The following is a 21,689-nucleotide window of genomic DNA, read 5'->3' as shown; positions in this document are numbered from 1 at the left end:
TTGATTTACCGCGGGCGATTATCAACGACACCGGACCATCAATCCAGACTCACAACTGCCAGCACGAATTCAACGATCAGTACAACTCAACAGCACGAGCCACTCTTACGGCCCGCCTCCCAGTCGCCATAAAGGGAACTTTAATTTGAAACAGCTCCCTGGTCCCCAACTGCCGTATCTTCTGGACATGCAGAGGTGATCGTCGTCTGCTGCTACAGCCAGACGATGCCTCATGTTAAGTCCAGATCAGTTTACTACCTCCAGCGGACACCAATTCACTGCCAACACGCGCCACGTCACCTTTTCTCTGATGACAAATGGCGGCCGCTAGTCCTCCAACTACAAAGAACTGCGCCCATCCTGGCAGCTCCCTGGACAGGCGACGCGGACTCAAAACAGCCTAGGTCTGCACAGCATGACAGGACCCTGGCGCTGCACCGATCTCCATCTGGCGCACACCACGGCCCCCAACGATGCTTCCAAAAGCTGCTGCGTGGTCAGTTCCGCTCCAGTCTTCAGACTAACTTTTGCTCCTGCACCAAGCCGCACCTGCCTGGCGCTGCCCACTCCTAGAAGCAGATATGTGAACCTTCTAGCGTACCAGACTGCTAAGTGAGCAGGAATTCTAACATGGTGTGAAGTGGCACACACTGTGCCTTGATATTAACCTACAGATAAAGCACCTGTTACTAATATGATAACTAATACCTTTGTAGCACTTACTTATAAAAAATAAATTTTCCTCCTTCGACGAATTTCGATGTGCGTGTACAATCGCAACAAGCCAGCAGCATTACTTTTACTTATAAATAAAAATCTGAAAACAGGACAATGTTATTACAAAATAGTAAAGCTTCGGCAGCAGTGTAAACAGTAAATAACAGCATCAAACCAGTACGAATGACTGTTTCGTTTTGATGTTGCCAGCATGCGCAAGACTCAGTACCAGATTCCTAAACTGTGCCCGTAACAGAAGAAACATATGCTGCGCTACTCCTGCGTGGCCCACAGGCTCAGTACGTGACTTCTTTTATTGCAGATCTGGACATCCACTACCAGATCGAGGCGGGAAATGAAGAGAGAGCATTCTCCATAGACAGCGACACAGGAAGTGTCTCTGTGGCGGGGAAGCTCGATTTCGAGAATCGCAAAATGGTGAGTACCATTTCATACTCGACGCCGGCCGTTGTGGCCGAGCGGTTCTAGGCGCTTCAGTCCGGAACCGCGCTGCTGATACGGTCGCAGGTTCGAATCCTGCCTCGGGCGTGGATGTGTGTAATGTCTTTAAGTTAGTTAGGTTTAAGTAGTTCTAAGTCTAGGGGACTGACGACCTCAGATGTTAAGGCCCATAATGCTCAGAGCCATTTGAACCATTTCGTACTCTACAAGACCTCAGTCTAATGGTGCATCACAGATCGGAATCCTCTAGTTTTACTAGCGCCTGCAGTGAAGTCAATATGACATGGTCGAAAATTATTAAAGGTATAAATCCCTCACTGACTGGTCTGGGTGAAAACACTAGCTATTTGGCAGTGACTTCGCCAATATACGCATCTGTCACACATGTTTCGCACACACACACACACACACACACATATATATATATATATATATATATATATATATATATATATATATATATATATATATATATAGGGTGTTTCAAAAATGACCGGTATATTTGAAACGGCAATACAAACTAAACGAGCTGCGATAGAAATACACCGTTTGTTGCAATATGCTTGGGACAACAGTACATTTTCAGGCAGACAAACTTTCGAAATTACAGTAGTTACAATTGTCAACAACAGATGGCGCTGCAGTCTGGGAAACTCTATAGTACGATATTTTCCACATATCCACCATGCGTAGCAATAATATGGCGCAGTCTCTGAATGAAATTACCCGAAACCTTTGACAACGTGTCTGGCGGAATGGCTTCACATGCAAATGAGATGTACTGCTTCAGCTGTTCAATTATTTCTGGATTCTGGCGGTACACCTGGTCTTTCCAGTGTCCCCACAGAAAGAAGTCACAGGGGTTCATGTCTGGCAAATAGGGAGGCCAATCCACGCCGCCTCCTGTATGTTTCGGATAGCCCAAAGCAATCACACGATCATCGAAATATTCATTCAGGAAATTAAAGACGTCGGCCGTGCGATGTGGCAGGGCATCATCTTGCATAAACCACGAGGTGTTCGCAGTGTCGTCTAAGGCAGTTTGTACCGCCACAAATTCACGAAGAATGTCCAGATAGCGTGATGCAGTAATCGTTTCGGATCTGAAAAATGGGCCAATGATTCCTTTGGAAGAAATGGCGGCCCAGACCAGTACTTTTTGAGGATGCAGGGACGATGGGACTGCAACATGGGGCTTTTCGGTTCCCCATATGCGCCAGTTCTCTTTATTGACGAAGCCGTCCAGGTAAAAATAAGCTTCGTCAGTAAACCAAATGCTGCCCACATGCATATCGCCGTCATCAATCCTGTGCACTATATCGTTAGCGAATGTCTCTCGTGTAGCAATGGTAGCGGCGCTGAGGGGTTGCCGCGTTTGAATTTTGTATGGATAGAGGTGTAAACTCTGGTGCATGAGACGATACGTGGACGTTGGCGTCATTTGGACCGCAGCTGCAACACGGCGAACGGAAACGCGAGGCCGCTGTTGGATCACCTGCTGCACTAGCTGCGAGTTGCCCTCTGTGGTTGCCGTACGTGGTCGCCCTACCTTTCCAGCACGTTCATCCGTCACGTTCCCAGTCCGTTGAAATTTTTCAAACAGATCCTTTACTGTATCGCTTTTCGGTCCTTTGGTTACATTAAACCTCCGTTGAAAGCTTCGTCTTGTTGCAACAACACTGTGTTCTAGGCGGTGGAATTCCAACACGAGAAAAATCCTCTGTTCTAAGGAATAAACCATGTTGTCCACAGCACACTTCCACGTTGTGAACAGCACACGCTAACAGCAGAAAGACGACGTACAGAATGGCGCACCCACAGCCTGCGTTGTCTTCTATATCTTTCACATCACTTGCAGCGCCATCTGTTGTTGAAAATTGTAACTACTGTAATTTCGAAAGTTTGTCCGCCTGAAAATGTACTGTTGTCCCAAGCATATTGCAACAAACCGTGTATTTCTATCGCTGCTCGTTTAGTTTTTATTGCCGTTTCAAATATACCGGCCATTTATGAAACACCCTATATATATATATATATATATATATATATATATATGTGTGTGTGTGTGTGCAAAACACCCTCCTGGAAATGGAAAAAAGAACACATTGACACCGGTGTGTCAGACCCACCATACTTGCTCCGGACACTGCGAGAGGGCTGTACAAGCAATGATCACACGCACGGCACAGCGGACACACCAGGAACCCTGGTGTTGGCCGTCGAATGGCGCTAGCTGCGTAGCATTTGTGCACCGCCGCCGTCAGTGTCAGCCAGTTTGCCGTGGCATACGGAGCTCCATCGCAGTCTTTAACACTGGTAGCATGCCGCGACAGCGTGGACGAGAACCGTATGTGCAGTTGACGGACTTTGAGCGAGGGCGTATAGTGGGCATGCGGGAGGCCGGGTGGACGTACCGCCGAATTGCTCAACACGTGGGGCGTGAGGTCTCCACAGTACATCGATGTTGTCGCCAGTAGTCGGCGGAAGGTGCACGTGCCCGTCGACCTGGGACCGGACCGCAGCGACGCACGGATGCACGCTAAGACCGGAGGATCCTACGCAGTGCCGTAGGGGACCGCACCGCCACTTCCCAGCAAATGAGGGACACTGTTGCTCCTGGGGTATCGGCGAGGACCATTCGCAACCGTCTCCATGAAGCTGGGCTACGGTCCCGCACACCGTTAGGCCGTCTTCCGCTCACGCCCCAACATCGTGCAGCCCGCCTCCAGTGGTGTCGCGACAGGCATGAATGGAGGGACGAATGGAGACGTGTCGTCTTCAGCGATGAGAGTCGCTTCTGCCTTGGTGCCAGTGATGGTCGTATACGTGTTTGGCGCCGTGCAGGTGAGCGCCAAAATCAGGACTGCATACGACCGAGGTACACAGGGCCAACACCCGGCATCATGGTGTGGGGAGCGATCTCCTACACTGGCCGTACACCTCTGGTGATCGTCGAGGGGACACTGAATAGTGCACGGTACATCCAAACCGTCATCGAACCCATCGCTCTACCATTCCTAGACCGCCAAGGGAACTTGCTGTTCCAACAGGACAATGCACGTCGGCATGTATCCCGTGCCACCCAACGTGCTCTAGAAGGTGTAAATCAACTACCCTGGCCAGCAAGATCTCCGGATCTGTCCCCCATTGATCATGTTTCGGACTGGATGAAACGTCGTCTCACGCGGTCTGCACGTCCAGCACGAACGCTGGTCCAAGTGAGGCGCCAGGTGGAAATGGCATGGCAAGCAGTTCCACAGGACTACATCCAGCATCTCTACGATCGTCTCCATGGGAGAATAGCAGCCTGCATTGCTGCGAAAGGTGGATATACACTGTACTAGTGCCGACATTGTGCATGCTCTGTTGCCTGTGTCTGTGTGCCTGTGGTTCTGTCAGTGTGATCATGTGATGTATCTGACCCCAGGAATGTGTCAATAAAGTTTCCCCTTCCTGGGACAATGAATTCACGGTGTTCTTATTTCAATTTCCAGGAGTATATATATATATATATATATATATATATATATATATATATATATATATATATATATATATATATATGTGTGTGTGTGTGTGTGTGTGTGTCTGTGTCACATATATTTAACACACTTCACTTCACATTCATTTTACCTGAATCTGTGGCGAGTTTCGTCCTAGTGTTTCATCCGACCTCTGCGGAAACTTTATTCTCTCTCAGCAAAAAGTATGCAAAATGTGCTGGACAATGGTGCTAATTTTGCGGTGAGAGACTGTATATACAGTTTTTACACTGGTAACGAGATAAGCATTTCAACTCATTTCTTCATATTTACTCACACTGCTTCTTTTTCTTGATTTTCTCAATAGCAAGAGTCTGAATTTAAATGTCGATGGATTTTTAAGCATTCCTTTCACCTTTCAAACAGTACTCAAAAAACAAATTTATCCGTGATGTTTAGCCGTAAAACAAAAGCTTTGATCCTGAAACACTCTCGCAAGATTATTGACTAGCTGTAATGCTTATTCTCGCCACCTAGTTGACACAATGAACAGCGGAAATAAGAGACAAATTGCGCTTCATATTTTTGAAGTATTAAAGTCAACTAAATGCTGGAGAGAAATACCGGGAGGTCGTTTTCGAACATTTTTCATGAAATCCCTTTCGTCCTCACCCCATCCCTAGGGGAAGTAAGAGTATATTTTTATGCCCATAGTATCCATACATATTATAACAATGGATGTACGCCCATATGTGTGTATGTGTATATGTATGTTCCACATCTTCCCCCAAACCACTGGACCAATTTCACCCAAAGTTGGTGCTCAGATGGGTGCTCTCCGAAAGATACTGCTACTGGGATAAGAGCTACCTTGCGCAGTCCGGAACCGTGTGACTGCTACTGTCGCAGGTTCGAATCCTGCCTCGGGCATGGATGTGTGTGATGTCCTTAGGTTAGTTAGGTTTAAGTAGTTCTAAGTTCTAGGGGACTAATTACCACAGCAGTTGAGTCCCATAGTGCTCAGAGCCATTTTTTTTAAGAACCACCTATCTATGAAAGGCATCGGGGTGGGCATGAAGAAGTAGTGTAGTTCACGACGAGCGAAGTCGCAGACTGTTCATACACTATTTGAGAATGACAGCAATTAGTGACTCGCAACAAACTTTACTCGTAATTTCAAACCTTTACGAAACTCTTTCTCGTTGGCAGCCCCCACAAAAAGATGAAACGAAAAGATTTATCGCTTACTACATTTTCGCCGTTCATGCAGTAAAACTGCCGCATCAGGCATGACATTTTAATTTATTACGTCTTTACTACTAACTGTATGCTCGACGTATTTTCCAGACAGTATTTGTGTATTCCACTGAATGTACCTGCAAACTTCTATCATTGTACGACGCATAGTTTAGGACAAATGACGTCTTAACATCATTTTCGCTACTAACCCCATACACAACCAAACTCGTAGCGTCCACATATGCCGCTAAGTGGATCTACGAAATTATATCATTGTATGACACACTGTTTAGGAGATATGACGTCACAGAGATTGAACTGTGTGAAATCGAAACTACAGGATGAAATTCGCTACAGATACAGCTGACTTGTGTGTACAAATATGCGTGAAATATGTTAAATATATGTCAGTTACATGTGACATGTGTGTACTTTGGTAACCTAAAAAGCTCCTCCTAAGCCTCTGCACAGATTTCCACAAAACGCGGTACACCCACTACAACCTGGAAAGAAATACAGTGGGGGTAAGAATCAGCAACCTCCTGTTGGGGTAAGGGTGATAACGTGGAGAGAGAGGGGTAGGAGCAGATGGACAAAGGAAGGAAAGAGAAGGAGGTGGAAAGAGAGTGGAGGAGGGGTAGCAGATGGGCAGAAATAGGGACAGGAGATGTACAGTGGAGGTGAAGGAAGTGCACGGAAATAGGGGGAGAAGGAGGTGGATAGAGAGGAGGGGCAAGGAGTAAATGGGCTAATTGAAGTGGAATAATGACATGCCCATGAACGCCGCGTACTGAGTTAGTTTTTATATACGTACTGCCATGTATACACCAAATTTGATTGAAATTACTCCAGGTGGAGTGAAATGTGGGATGGTAATGTTTTTTGAAAATGTGTCTCCATTAAGGCAATTTTCAAACTAGAACTACGAAATTTGATTTTTGCTTTCTCGGTCAGAAAAAAAGAAATACGTGTTTCGGTATTTTTGGAAATTTAAATTCTATAGGTATAAACATGGTGTGAAAGTTTTTTTTAAATGAATCATTACTGAAGAACTACTAAAGAATTTTAAAGATACATCTATAAAAACTGGTATTCGGCTTCACGCCTAGAAATACAGAAGTATATGTTTCAGTGTTTATGAGAAATCTAATCCCCAAGGGAATGAAATAGTGGGTGAAAGCTTAAATCTTCAATAAAGAACTACTGGAGCATTTTAAAGCTAAATTAATGACAATTTGTAATTGGCTTCAATATTAGAAATAACAAATTAAGTGTTCTAGCGTTTTTGGAATCACAACCCTATGAGGGTGAAATAGGGCCTGACTGATGCACTGACTATCATTTCCCAGCCCAAACCGCTAAGGATATAAGCTTGAAGTTTGGAGAGGATGTTGAGCTTACAATGCAGGTATCGTTAGTAAGGGACTGTTCGAAATCCCACTCTTAAGGGGATGAGGTAAGGGATGAAAGGTTTTTTCAAATGGTTCAAATGGCTCTGAGCACTATGGGACTCAACTGCTGTGGTCATTAGTCCCCTAGAACTTAGAACTACTTAAACCTAACTAACCTAAGGACATCACACACATCCATGCCCGAGGCAGGATTCGAACCTGCGACCGTAGCAGTTGCACGGTTCCGGACTGCGCGCCTAGAACCGCGAGACCACCGCGGTCGGCAAAGGTTTTTTGAAAATATGTCGCTATTAAGCAGTTTTGTAGATATAACTACTAAAATTGGCATTTAGGTTCTCTTTTAGAGATAAAGAAACCTGCTTTAGTATTTTCGGAAATTAAAGCGCTAAGAGGATAACATAGTGGGTAACGTTTCTTAAAATAAATCATTATTAATGAGCTCATACAGCATTTTAAAAGTTACATCTACGAAAGTTGGTATTTGACTTCTCGATTAGAAATTAAAAAGATGTATGTTTCAGTGTTTTTGGAACATCAATCCCTAAGGGGGATGAAATAGAGGACGAAAATTCTTATGAAAATATTTCATTGTGAAAGCATTTTTAAAGTTAAATCTATGAAAATGTATGTTTGCTTTCTCGATTAGTAAACAAAACTAAGTGCTTCAGTATATTTGAAAATTCAATCTCCAAGGGGATGAAAACTTTTAAGCAAATGTTTCATTACAGAAGCATCTTTGAACCTAAATTTCTCAGAATTTGTGTTTGGTTTCTCGATTAGAAATAAAAAATTACATGTGTCAATGTTTTTTGGGTATACAACACCTAAGCGCGTCAAATAAGGGATGAATTTTTTTTGAAAATATTTCGTTTTATTAAAACATTCTTAAAGCTAAATCTATGAAAATTTGTATTTGACTTCCAAACGAATATGTATTAGGGGATGAAAGTGTCTGTGGAAATATCACCACAAGAGCTCAAAAGGCAGGCTTAACAAATATCTTCACTTTTTGGTTAGAAGTATATTCGAAAGAGAGCATGCTTCTATGGCCTTAATTAGCGAGAAAAGTTTAGAAGCTGTTGCAATTTGTGATCAACGTAAAAAGTCGATTAAAGAAAAGAAAATCTGTTCAGTCAACACAGGCTACGTGGATGAAACAGCAGGCGCTAAGTTGGTATGAGATATTCTTGGACTGCTGATCATGAAGACTGTACATTGCGTTTTTCAAAGTAAATAATGTACCATGTGTAATGCAATCAGTACTAGACGAGGTATCTGAGTAAATAGGCACGAGCAGGAAAGACCAGAATTCCTGTGGATGAGGAGTTTTTTTCGACTCTAGAAGTCATGACTGGAGTTGAAATCCCAATAAGCATCTCCTACTGCGACGTGAGGGTCAACATCCATTGTCATACCAGTGTTGGTACGCTAGTGGCAAGGGGCAGGAATTGTTTAGGAGGCGGGGAGGGAGGCAAGAGGATGGGAGGTACAAGAGGGAGTGAGGATGAATGGGAATCAAAGACTAAGATGAGGAGAGTGTGCAGCAGGATAAAGTGGAATGGAGAAACTGAAGTTTTTACATAGGTGAAGTACTTTTCTGTGTGAATTGCTTTTCCTGGGAATACCTTTTTAATTTCTAAGTTAAGATTCTTTAGGTTCATAAAATTTCTATCGATCGGGAAAGGTGAGAGGAACGTGCTGGAGAGACAGTTGTGTTTGTTGGGTGTGGAGCCCGTTAGTTCAGTGTCTCCAGTTTTTAGTTGGACTTTCCTTTTCTGCCATCTGGGATTGGCAGAGTTTCAGCGGTCTTTTGTGAGGACAATTCGAGACAACATTTTTGAAGAAGTTCAGTCGTCTGTGAAATAGGATTTATCACAAGATGTTTAGCCAAAGCATGATATTGATGATGAGGTTTTTGGCCCAGATTGTCAGGTGACCGAGACTAACTTGGCGATGGCTGGTGAAGATATGATTTCCCTGGTTGAATGGTGCAGCTGAGGTATAGATTCGGAGGTGATAACTGAGTTGCGCCAGACGCTAGCATGAATACATTTCTGATTCTAATTAAGGTGATAGATGGGTATGAATTGGAAGAATGTATCAAGAGTTCTCCATAGTACTGAAGTTTAAAGTTTGTGATAAATACAGGAATAACAAATGGGTGCGCAATGGGGGAATAAATGAAAAGATCCTCTTAGTATGGATGTTATTGGGGAAGATAGGAACAACAAATGAGAAACAGCAGAATAGTGGTGGTTATAAATGGCTGTAGGTGTTATGATGAGAGGATCCATGACTGATTATTTCTGCACCTGACAATGACAGGAGATAATACAAGAAAAATCCGAGGCGACAGCGACGGTACACAGTGACGGGAAGAAAGGATAGGCAATGGCAGGTGGCGAAGTAAAAGCGCAAGCAATAACGATGAAATTGTAATAAGTTATTTAAAAAAAAGCTCCTTCTTCATGTAACAATTTCAGTCTTTGTAAAATTATGTGTTGAATGAAAAATCTAGAACTAGTGAATCTGTCAGTTGCCCATAGGATTTTCTAATGTAAACAGTGTCTCTAAACCTTTGCAAAATCTTGAAAATTACTTTTACGATGAAATTTTTAATTTTAGTGTAATTTTCAGAAATATGCAATGTTGCTTGTCAGTTTGAGAGAGTAATTTTTAACATGTCGTAAAGAGACCGAGAAAATTACCGGTAAAAATACAAATAAAACTAGTAGGCCAAATTATATTTTTGCTTCACAACTCCTTTTGATGTTTTTTGTTATAAGTAATCTGGTATTCTCGTTATGTTCCTACTCTAGCGTATAACGAAAATTAACATAATGAATCACTGGTCCCACTTCCTTAAATTTTCCTTTAGGTGTTATGTAAGTTATATACATTGTTCAGTATTAGGGGGTTGTTTGCAAAGTATACGCATATTTACACGTTGTCCAGGACAATAATCTTAGTGTCTTGTCTACCCTCCTTTGCCTGCAACGCAGTTGTACAAGTGTGTATGCTGCACCTTGGGAGGCAGTGTTCCAGGAGAGAGTATCTCACGCTACTTCTACTGGTTATCGTAACTGCTCATGGGATGTTATCAGTAAAGCCTACTAGAGAAGACGCCGTCATATCTTGTCCCACGCACTCTCAATAGAAGGCAGACCTAAGTATTTTGTATAGCGTTGCATGGTGTTCGGCGTCTAATGTCCAACGTACTGGGTATGTTTTCGAAAACAACGTACGCTCAACAACCCTTCAAAAATGCGACCTCACTGATTTTACGGGTCATCACTGCTCTTACTGGTTTTACGTGACCCACCATGAATTCCTTCACTGCCAACCTATTCATCTCAGAGTATCACTTATATCGAACATCAGTAGCTTGTTGTATATGTTCCAGTCGATGTCGTAACCTGCAATTTTAGGTCTCTATCGATGCGGTTTTTAATGACGCTTCTGCTTAATGGTCTTTATATAACAGGAAATGAAATCGATTCTGAAGAATAATGCTAACTGTTAGACTGCAAATAGTTACAACCGGATCGCTACTGCATAGATACTCATCATGCCCAATAACAACCGGACAAGAAAATTTTGTTATAAGTTAAATAAATTACTATAGCTAACAATAAATTGAAATATCTAATCCAAGTAGTATGAGATTTAGATTTTAGGTAAGTAATTACGGTTGCCAGACCATAATATAGCAGAAGAAAATAATTGTTAGTGACTGAATTGACAAAATAATTAACGTAATAATTATAAGTGTAAAAGGGGTTAGTAGCGGGCAAAAATGCTGTTGCGAGTATCTGACTGTACAAGCCACCTATGACAAAATGATATTACGTCAGTCAGAAATGCACTGTAATTATTTGCAAATGATAACAAATAACAATCGTCACTTATTAGCAATCCGTCATGCGAAATGTACTGAAAAACGTTACTCTCTATAATCATATCTGTCATTAGGTTTTATGAAGGAAATGCTCACGGCTAACCACTACTACATAACATAATTTTACATCAAAAAACTTGTAATGATTTAAATAATTCAAGACTGACGCCTTTGCGCTGACTGTTACGAAAGTCAAAAGCACATGAAATATTTGCAAAACACACAACATAAAATTACGCAAGTGACTTTAGTTGACATAGCATATACACATTTCTATTGAAATTACTTTTATTTTACTCCCTGTATGCTGTAGAAACACTACAAATAACTTTAATTGCTACTGCATTTCATTTCATGACTAGCAGATTTAAGTTGAATGCAAATGTGATTCACTTTATTGAATGAGAAATATTTCTTTTACGTACTACAATCTCGGTAATAATGGTAACTGGGAAGAACCCTGCTGATGGTTAATGAATTCGGTTAATCAGTAGCACTCCTAATGTGAATGGTTCAACTAAAAGCAGAATAATTTTGAAAGTAATAAAACACTGCGCTTGGAAGGCGTATACATAACTACATCTACATCTATATGATTACACTGCAATTCACAAGCAGGTGCCTGACAGAGGTTTCAGCGAACCATCTTGAAGGTACTTCGCTACCGTTCCATTCTCGAAAAGCGAGCGGGAAAAAGAAACACTGAAATCTTTCGGTGCGAGCCTTGGTTTCTCTTATTTTATCAAGATGATTATTTCTGCTTATGCAGATGGGCGCCAACAAAACATTTTCACACTTTGAGGACAAAGTTGGTGATTGTAATGAGAAGATCCTGCTGCAGTGAAAAACGAGTTTGTATTAATGACTGCCACCCCAGTTCGTGTGTCATATCCGTGGCGCTCTCTCTCCCGTTTCGCGATAATAGAAAACGTGCTGCCCTTCTTTGAACTTTTTCTATGTACTCAGTCAATCCTATTTGATGCGGATCCCACACGCACAACAGTACTCCAGCAGAGGTGTGTGTGTGTGTGTGTGTGTGTGTGTGTGTGTGTGTGTGAATTCCTAAGGGACCAAATTGCTGAGGTCATCGGTCCCTAGGCTTCCACACTACTTAAACTAACTTATGCTAAGAACAACACACACAACCACGCCTGAGGGAGGGCTCAAACCTCGGCAGAAGGGGTCGCGCAGACCGTGACATGCTGCCTCAAACCGCATGGTCATTCTGCGCGGCTCCAGAAGTGGGCGGACAAGGTTAGTGTAAGCAGTTTCTTTAGTAGAATTTTTACATTTTTTAAGTGTTCTGCCAATGAGTGGCTGTATTGGTTTACTTTCCACACAACACTAGCTATGTGATCGTTTCATTTAAGTTATTCGTAATTGTAATCCCTAAGTATTTAGCTGAGTTTACTGCCTTTAGATTTGAGTGATTTATCGTGTAACTGAAATTTAATGGGTTCTTTTTAGCCCTCATATGGATGATTTCACACTTTTCATTATTTAGAGTCAATTGGCACCTTTTTCACTGTGCAGGTATCTTGCCTAAATCGTTTTGCAGTTCGCTTTGGTCATCTAGTGTCTATACATGATGGTAAACGATAGCATTATCTTCAAACAGTCTAAGAGGACTGCTCAGATTGTCTCATAAATCGTTTATATAGATCAGGTATGATGTTTTGGGGTGCTATTGGCTACAACAACAGATCTCGCCTCATATGTATTGCGGTCACTTAAAACAGCAGCCGGTACCTAACGGAGATTGTGGAGCCTGAGGTACTCCCCGTGCTTCAGGCATCTCCACAGGCCACATTTCAACAGGACAATGCCCGGCCACATATTGCGAGGAATGTACAGGGCTTCTTCGAAGAGCGACGGGTACCATTGCTTCCCTGGCGTGCACGTTCGCCAGACATGTCGCCCATCGAACATGTTTGGGATATGGTTTGTCGGCACCTGCAGCGCCACGATCTTCCAGTAACTGGTGTCACAGATTTGTGGGCTCGGATACAAATTGCGTGGACGGAAATCCCTCAGGAATGTATCCAGAATCTTATTGATTCAATGCCACGGCGTATAGCAGCTCTAATTGCAGCGTATGGTGACCACACGAAATACTGAATAGTACAGCTCAAAGGACATGTGAAAAGGTAATCATTTGTTACTTGTCACGTACCTAACCTGTAGTATTAAATTAATTGAATTCATGCGTTTCCTTCTTGGTGTTGCAATTTCCACAAACGGTAGTGTATCTCTCAACTGCCGTCGAGACTATTTCTTTGAATTTAAACCACATCTGCTCTACGCTCACATAGCCAAATTGAAAGGAGAGGGGACTGTTTCTTACGAAGGTGTCGAGTGAATTTTCATCTACTTTTTTCAGTAGAGGTATTTTTGAGTTTATTTATGGTGGGTTTAGATGGTACGGTATTCAGTCGGGCAACAATAACCTTGTTGTCACAAATTCCTGTATCTGTCATGATGCTCCTTATGTATTCAAGTATGTTTTCGCACCCATTTACACTTCAAGTGGACTCCTGAACTATTTTTTCGAAATAATTTTCTGAGAAGGCATTCAGTACGATTTCGGACGAAGTTTTATGCGTATCATTGACTTTAAACATGTACTTTAGGCAACATATCGAGGATAGATTCAAGTCACCACCACCATAGTTGCTTTAACCAGCATCCGTGCCGACAACGATTTGAGATTCAGTGCTTTCCATTAGCGCTTGGACCTCTGGTTCTTTCCCAACACAGCTATAATACTGATTGTTCGTTTCTCCACCCTCTCCCTGTCTTCGTCCAGCACGCTTTGAAACTGAAGTCCCTAGTGCACTTTCCCGAGACTCTCTAGCATAAATCACCGCCCAGTCTCCTCCACACAGCCCTCACAACCCGCATAGTCGCTTTCTGCCTGTAGTGGACTCCTGATGAACTTAACGAAACCTGCAAACCCACCACCCTATGGCTATTAAAAGGAGAACTGGCTTCATATTACATTCTGTCCAGATGCTGGTAGTGTGGCGTTGCAATTTTTTTGAAGATCATCATTGGCTCTTCTTTAACAGTGATCAACTTTCAGCAATTCTGGGCCACACAATGCCTTTCTTGAATTAACTATTCTTCTTGTATGCCTCGTATTGTGCTCAGGTATATCCTTTCTCACATATCCACAATGCCCTGTCATGCTTACAACACTGTTTCAAGAACTATCTCCGTAAAGCTTCAGAGTACCGTCACTTTACGTCCATGCCCCACCACAGGAGAGTAGCAACAACCTCTCTCTTCGTTACCTTCTCCGCTACTGCTTCCGCATGTTCGAGTGCCCAACGATGCTGCTGTCAACGTACAAACAGATTTTTTGAACTCTATGCAATACGAACTTCTTTGACTTTGCCAGTGCCAGTGTTTCTACTACAAAATTTTGACAATACTACTTTTCAATAGCGTTTTCAGGACCATTTTACAATTTTTAAATAGGCAGTACCGGGAGAATTACTAGAATACATGTATGCACAAGAATTTACTCTGAAATTACAGAATTAACTTACTAAAAAATAATTATGCTTTATATTGTTGTGTTATATCATCATTTTGAACCTTCTCCATCCTTTAAGTTACTAGTTCCGACCTATTCCAGTCCTAAACAACTCTGCAGAGATCTTTTTGAATTCTTACTTTCTCAGGCAATCAGAATTTTAGCTTCCTTTTGGAAAGCTTCGATTTCCTTCTTTTCAGGTTTTCCGCGCACCATGATTCGCTTACATGCAGTACAGGCGTACATTCTCAGAAACATCTTTTTCAGATTAAGCTCTATTTTTGTTACTAGTAGACCGGCGAGCAAACATTTTTTTTTGTTCTACTAATAATATTAAGTCCACCTTGCTTTGTTCGTCATGCGTTATTATCCTTCCATGATAGGAGTGTTCCTTCATATTCTATAGTAAGTGGTCGCAATTCTGATGTTTTACGGTTCGTGTTATGTCTATCATTACCCAATACTTTCGTCTTTCTTTGATTCACTCTCAAACAAAATTCTGTGCTAATCAGACTTTTCACTGGCTTCAGTAGGTCCTGATATATCTTCACACATTTCACATAGGATAGCAATGTCTTCAGCTAACATTATTGGTGATATCTTTTCATACTGAACTCTAATCCCACTCCTGAACCCTGATTTTATTCCCGTCATTGCTTCCTCGATATAGAGGGTAAACAGCAGGGGCCATGTCTCATACCTTTCTAACCTGACTACTTCTTTCTTTGTCTTCCGTTTTTATGTTGCAGCTTGTTCAAGTTACACATTGCACGTTACGCGTCTTCACTACAGTATATGTCTATTTTTCTGACGATTTTCACTAAAGGCTGTTGAACCTTTTTATAAGTCGACACGTCCCATGAAAGTGTCTTGACATTTCTGAAATCTTGTTTACATTGCCAAGCGTACGTCAGAGATGTCTCTCTGGCGGCTTTTCCTTTACTAAAGAAAAACTGATCCTAATCTGCATATTATTCTGCCGAGCAACTCGGGTGTCTTAACTGCCAAGCTGCTATTTTTCTCGTATTTGTCTGCCCTTGCTGTTTTCGGGATCGTGTGGCTCATATTCTTGCGAAAGTGTGACGGTACATCTCCAGCCTTATAGACTCATTCTACACACCTGCCTAGTCAAGTGGTTGCCATTTTCCACACTGATTTTAGAAATTCAAAAGGAGTGTTGTCCATCCCTTATGCCTTATTTCATCTCAAGTGATGGGAAGCTCTCACCTCCTTTCTAATATTGCATCCATCCAAATCGACTTCTATTTCCCCCTTCTACCGGGTTATCAGACAACTCCTTCCCCTCGCAGAACCCTTCAATGAACTTTTACCACCTATTCGCTCACTCCTATGCGCTTAACAGATTTCCATTGAACTCTTAATATTGCCGCCCTCGCCTTGAACTTCACCAAAGGTTGTTTTGACCTTTCTGTATGCTGAGTCAGTCCTTTCGTCGACCAGTTCATACCCGATTTCTTCAAATTTTTCATAGAGTCATTTCCCCTTGGACTCTCTGCACTTCCTGCTTATTTAGTTCCTATGTGACTTGCACTGCTGTATTTCCATCTTCCGCTTATCATTTTTGTGCTTTCTTCACTCATCGATTAATGGAAGTATTTCTCTTCTAGCCAAGGCTTCTTTACCATTATCTTCCTTATACCTGTGGCTGTCATTCCAACGTTTTTGACTGCCCTTTTTAGAGCTGTCTATTCCTCTGCAACGGAACCACCTTCTGCTTTATTGACTGTCGCAGTATCTACAGGTTTAATCAATTTCAAATGCACCAGATCATTCCTCTAGTATTCCATATTCATAATTCTGCGCGATTCTCTTAAGCTACGGTCTGCTGACCGTGGTTACTAAATTGTGATATCAGTGCAAAACTGCTCCAGGATAAGCCTACAATCCAATATCTGCTTTCTGACTCTCTGACCGTAATGTAGCTGGTAACTTCCCGTAGCTCCAGGCCTTTTCTAAATACACCTCTTCATTCTGTGATTTTGAATTATTAGCCGCAATTTCTTGCAAAACTCGAATAGTTTTCTCTCATTCCTTTTATCAAGACTACATTCTCCCATAACTCTTTCTTCTCCTTCTTCCCCTGCTACCGCGTTTCAGTCACCCACGATTATTTGATTTACGTCTTCTTTTACATAAAGCGTTATCCATTATTCTCTAATTCTTTCTCAACCTCTTCACGTTCTGCTTGTGACGTCGGCATGTGTACTTGAAGAATTGTGTCGGTGTTGGTTTGTTGTCGATTCTGATGAGAACAACCCTGTCATTGAACTGTTCATTGTAACGCGCTTTCTGCCCTTTCTTTCTATTCAGAACGAATTGCACTCCCCTTGTATCATTTTCTGCTGCGGTTGGCATTACTCTACGTTTGCCTGCTGAAAAGTTCTTACCTTTCTTCCATTTCACTTCTTCGATCCACACTGTACAATACAAACACTGAGACTTTTCAGATTTCCTGGCTTTCCTACTTTAAGCAAACTTCTGACAGTCACCGCTCAGATTCGTAAAATGTTACCTTTTCGTTAGTTTTTCCACTTTCTCATGTTTACCTACACCTTAGCAGTCCCTTTTCGGAGATCTCACTGGAGGACTAGTCCGTAATCTTTTGACAATAAAGACATCATCATGACACTATGCAAATTACGGGCCTCCAAGTCCTATGAATACATATCATATGTCTGTAATGCATGGGCTTCTACTGCCTTCTCCATCCTCATGCCACTAATCATTGCTGATTCTACGACCTTTTAGTAGTTGTTGCTCTAGTCAAGGGCAGGAGGATGCCACAATATCTGCCCGCTCCTCTCCCTTCTTTGACAATGCCGCTGGCAGAACGAAGGTGACTCTTTAGATTGAATTCCTTTGGCAGTTATTCTCGTTTATTTTCATTCAAACTTTAAGCACTGTCCTAGTTGGGACCCATGAAGTTTTGTTCTTCTCTATTCCTTCGCAGTTTTTTGCTATTGAATTTACATCCAAATTGTTATTTTTTACCTAGGCCATTGTTCATAATTTAGAGTACATCACCCGGTCATGTACTTCATGTTCTTTGCAGTCTTTTATTTTAGCCTATTGTTCATCACAACTGTTTATTATCAGGGTCTACGTCTGCATCTGGCTATGCTTTACAGTCAGGTTGTCTTGAATGTTTTTCGATTTTAATGGCGTAGATTTTGCTATCTAAAAATTTCACTGCGTTGTCTGCTAACTGGTGTACAAGTAGTAGTGTCAGATATTTTATGTGAATCATGTCCACCCAATAACAGTGAGGTTTCGTTACTACGCGTGAGTAGTTCAGAAATGTGTATTCATTTTATTTATTTGCTGGCACTCACTTTAGACCTGCTGCTTAGTTACTACAGGAGGTCGTCTTACATCTCTCACCACAAAGTTTTAGCTTATATCACATGAATTCTGCTCAACAAAATAAGAATTCTACCCTTATGTGGTATGATAATCTGTTACACTACAACCATGTTTCTTGTGGTAATATGTTAGTGGTGTTACTATATTATAACTAAGTTAGATATAAAGTATAAGCTAAACCTACGTTAGCGTAAGTAAACTGCCTGTGCTCAATAATATATGTTTGTGGTAGTGGAACAACTCCTTACCACTCATTTTCTAGTATTATTTTACCACATTTCTACATTTAAGCATTCAAACTCTCTCCACCCCCCCCCCCCCTACGAGGAACTTGAAACAGTACACAGATATGTAATTCTTCACTTTCTCGCAGCGTAATTCAGGTCAAAATAGTTCACGACTGAACTGCAGGATGTCAGTGTCCATTGGGCATAATATTTCGGGAAACGACCACGTTGCCATCATAAGGTGCGGTGATGAATTGACTAATGGGGCTGTGGCTCCACGCTTTTATCTCCTCCCCCTCTCCCTCTCATCGGGAATTCCATCAGCCGTCCGCGCCCAGCATCCCTAATCCGCCACAGTGTTCCGTCCTAGGTTCACACCCCGATGTGTGTTCTGGCGCACTTCTGTTGATCCTCCATCTGCTCCCTCTAACAACCCTACCACAACAAAGGTAAAATTTAGTTATATGATGGTAGTGTTGCTCACGCTGCTAAATATTGCATTTTCGGGCAACAACACAGTTATATTATGCGGCAGGTGTCATTAGAGCACAGTTAATAAAGTCATTTCATGAAATAATGGATAAACTAGGCACTCATCTTTTCGTGTTTCTCACGCTGGTCTCATTGTCAACTCATGGCTGAATCGTCGAAAATCTAGGTGGGGATGATTCCAAGCTCGGGTGCAAAGAGACCTAGGTGTTATTCTGCGATATTCAAAAGTTTTATAGATGTGTTTCATAAACCACTCTTGAAGATTAAACTTTTGCAAGTTAAGATGATGGTGATGTAAAAAAGGTAATCAGCACTCCGAATTTAAGTTACACCTCTTTTTCATTACTTTTATCGCAATATCACTTCACAATATAAAACACACTTGAAAATATCTTCCTCACTGTTAAAAGTTCACATTTCATATACTGACTACAATTTGCGTCTTTTCAACATGACGACCAAGACTTGACTCTCTAATAACCACTTACGCGCCCAAAAATCAGTTACAAGTACGTCAAAGATCATAGTGACAAAAGAAAGAACACACATAAGAATAATATCATTGCAATATAAACATATCGATGTATCAAAGTACCTCTACATTAATGAAATCAAATCTGAATGTTGTCTCAGAAATATGTTAACTACTTCACAGAAACACAGTAAAGTGTTGCTGGTATCGAGACGTTGACGTGAGGTGCCGCAGTGGTTACGTAATTCAAGTACCATTACATCCCGTAGTCAGTTCCATGTCTGGTATCTCATTTCCCTCACTGATCACTCTAGTAACCCGGTTCCGTGTCTTACTAAGGATGTACCTTCTGCCACCATTTATCAGCGGTTACCTCACTCGAATCTCAATAGATATTTTTAAACGACGCAGTCCCAGAAGTTGGACATCTCAGAGAGAACTTCATTCATTGTAACTCAGTCAGGCAACGTTCTGCAACAGCCCACATGTTAGACCGCTGCAATTTGGTGTGCCGCTGGTGTTCTCGGCAACAATCTTTGACAGTAAGCACCATCTGACTAATATATGACTTGTCACATTAGTAGAGTGTCTGATAGACCCCGGATTCCTGTAAGCCAAAGTCGTCTTTCAATTTACCAAGCAGTGCCAGTGTTTTGGTTGATGGGTGGAAGACCATCTTCACTTGGTGTTTCCGGAGTGTTCGACCCGTCTTGCCGGATAACACACCACAAAAAGGAATGAATGCAATGGCCACAACCTCCTGAGAAACCTCTTCTGGTTCCGCCGGTTGTACAGAGAGTATAGGACGTAGGGCTCTCCGAATTTTCCACTCCTTGTTGCCATTCTTCCGGGAAACCGTTCTCAGAAGTTTAAGTTTTTGGTTGATTCTAACGTTGTCAGAAGGTGCGAGCCCTATGTACCAAAGTTTTGAGTATGCCTTTCCCCTGAACCAGGTGGTGGCAGCCGTAAGCATCTGCGAGAGTTTTTCTGAAAGTAATGCCTCCTATTTTTATTTGTGGAAACTACAGGAGATACATAATTCACAATAGCACTGCTCAACAGAGAAATATTTCAGCTACACACTGTCATTTTTCCTCAAAGTCACCAACATTCGTTATGTACTTTTGCCAACGATGAACCAGAGACAGCATACCGCGCTTGTAAAACTTGGAACCACCTCAGACTAACCACTTCCTTACATCTTTGACAACAGCACCCAAGTCTTGAAAATGTTCGCCACGAAGTCCATCTTTCAGAGGCCCAAAGAGCTGGAACACTGTAGGGGCTAAACTGGGACTGTACGGTGGATGTGGTAAGACAGTCCAGCCGAATTTTACAAAGAGTTGCATGGTCGCAAATTGGTGAAGGGCATGGCGTCATCATGCTGCAGGTGAGAGTTCATCTTCTCTCGGCTTACCCTGGAAATTCGGGCTTTCAGCTTAGTTAGTGTCGCCTCGTAGCGTGCTGAAGTGACAGTTGCTCTGGGCTCCAGGACATGCAAAAGAACCACACTGTAGCTATCCCAGAAGACGGAACATCACTTTGCCTGTAGACGGCTGTGTCTTGAATTTCTTCTTTGGCGGAGAATTCACTTGTCGTCATTGCATGGGCTGTCTTTTGGATTCCGGCACGTAGTGGTGACAGCAAGTCCTGGCCCCGGTGGCGACGTTATTCAGAAAATTGTCGCATTCAGCTTGATATTGGTTCAGCAGGTCACGACAAATTTGCATTCGTTGAGTTTCTTTTCTCGTGTAGGCATCTTCGGGACCCATCTCGCACAGACTTTGCGAGTAACCAAGATGTTCCAACATTGTTTCCAAGGCATTATAGCCGACATCCAGCTTTGATCACAATTCTCTGGTCGTTATTGTCCGATCATCACGGATGAGTTGGTCAAGAAGCTCTTCATGTCGACAGATGACAACTCTGCATGTCCGACCGGGCCGTGGCTTGTCATGCACACCCTTTTCACCACCTTGAAAATCCTTACCCATCGCCTCACTTTGCTCACATCTATTGTATCGTCTCTACATACCTCTAGCAAGCGTCGATGGATTTCAATCACTGCAATTTCTTTAGAGTGAGGAATTCAATCACACATTGCTGTTTCATACGCTCGTCCACATCAGACTCTATTTTGGAACATTCCTGTGCTGGCGCCAACTTCCACAGAACAAGGGAACAACCTGCAAATGAAAGAGGATATTCAAGCAGTATCACTACACCAACTGCATCTGACGCGGATATCCAAATTCACCACAGAGAAATAGGAGGCATTACTTTCGCAACGACGCTCGTATGTACAGGTCGGGGTACATCTTCGTCCGGTACACGCTAGACCCGAAATGCCTTTCGCTTTTCTTTTC

At 42.3% G+C, this 21,689-nt stretch overlaps 1 protein-coding gene across 1 annotated transcript in view; it reads left to right on the top strand.

Moving 5' to 3' along the window:
• Positions 1-225: 225 nt before the first annotated feature.
• Positions 226-21,689, top strand: part of LOC126278809 (neural-cadherin-like) — a 178,321-nt gene continuing 156,857 nt past the window's right edge. The window contains exons 1-2 of the mRNA XM_049979083.1: positions 226-496; positions 1,040-1,155. Coding sequence (XP_049835040.1) covers positions 226-496; positions 1,040-1,155 — 387 coding nt within the window. The remainder of the gene's footprint in view (positions 497-1,039; positions 1,156-21,689) is intronic.

The sequence above is a fragment of the Schistocerca gregaria genome, chromosome 6, assembly GCF_023897955.1.
Source record: "Schistocerca gregaria isolate iqSchGreg1 chromosome 6, iqSchGreg1.2, whole genome shotgun sequence".
Lineage (NCBI taxonomy): Eukaryota > Metazoa > Arthropoda > Insecta > Orthoptera > Acrididae > Schistocerca > Schistocerca gregaria.
The sequence above is the reverse complement of the archived record's forward strand: the minus strand, read 5'-3'. Positions and strand labels throughout refer to the sequence as shown.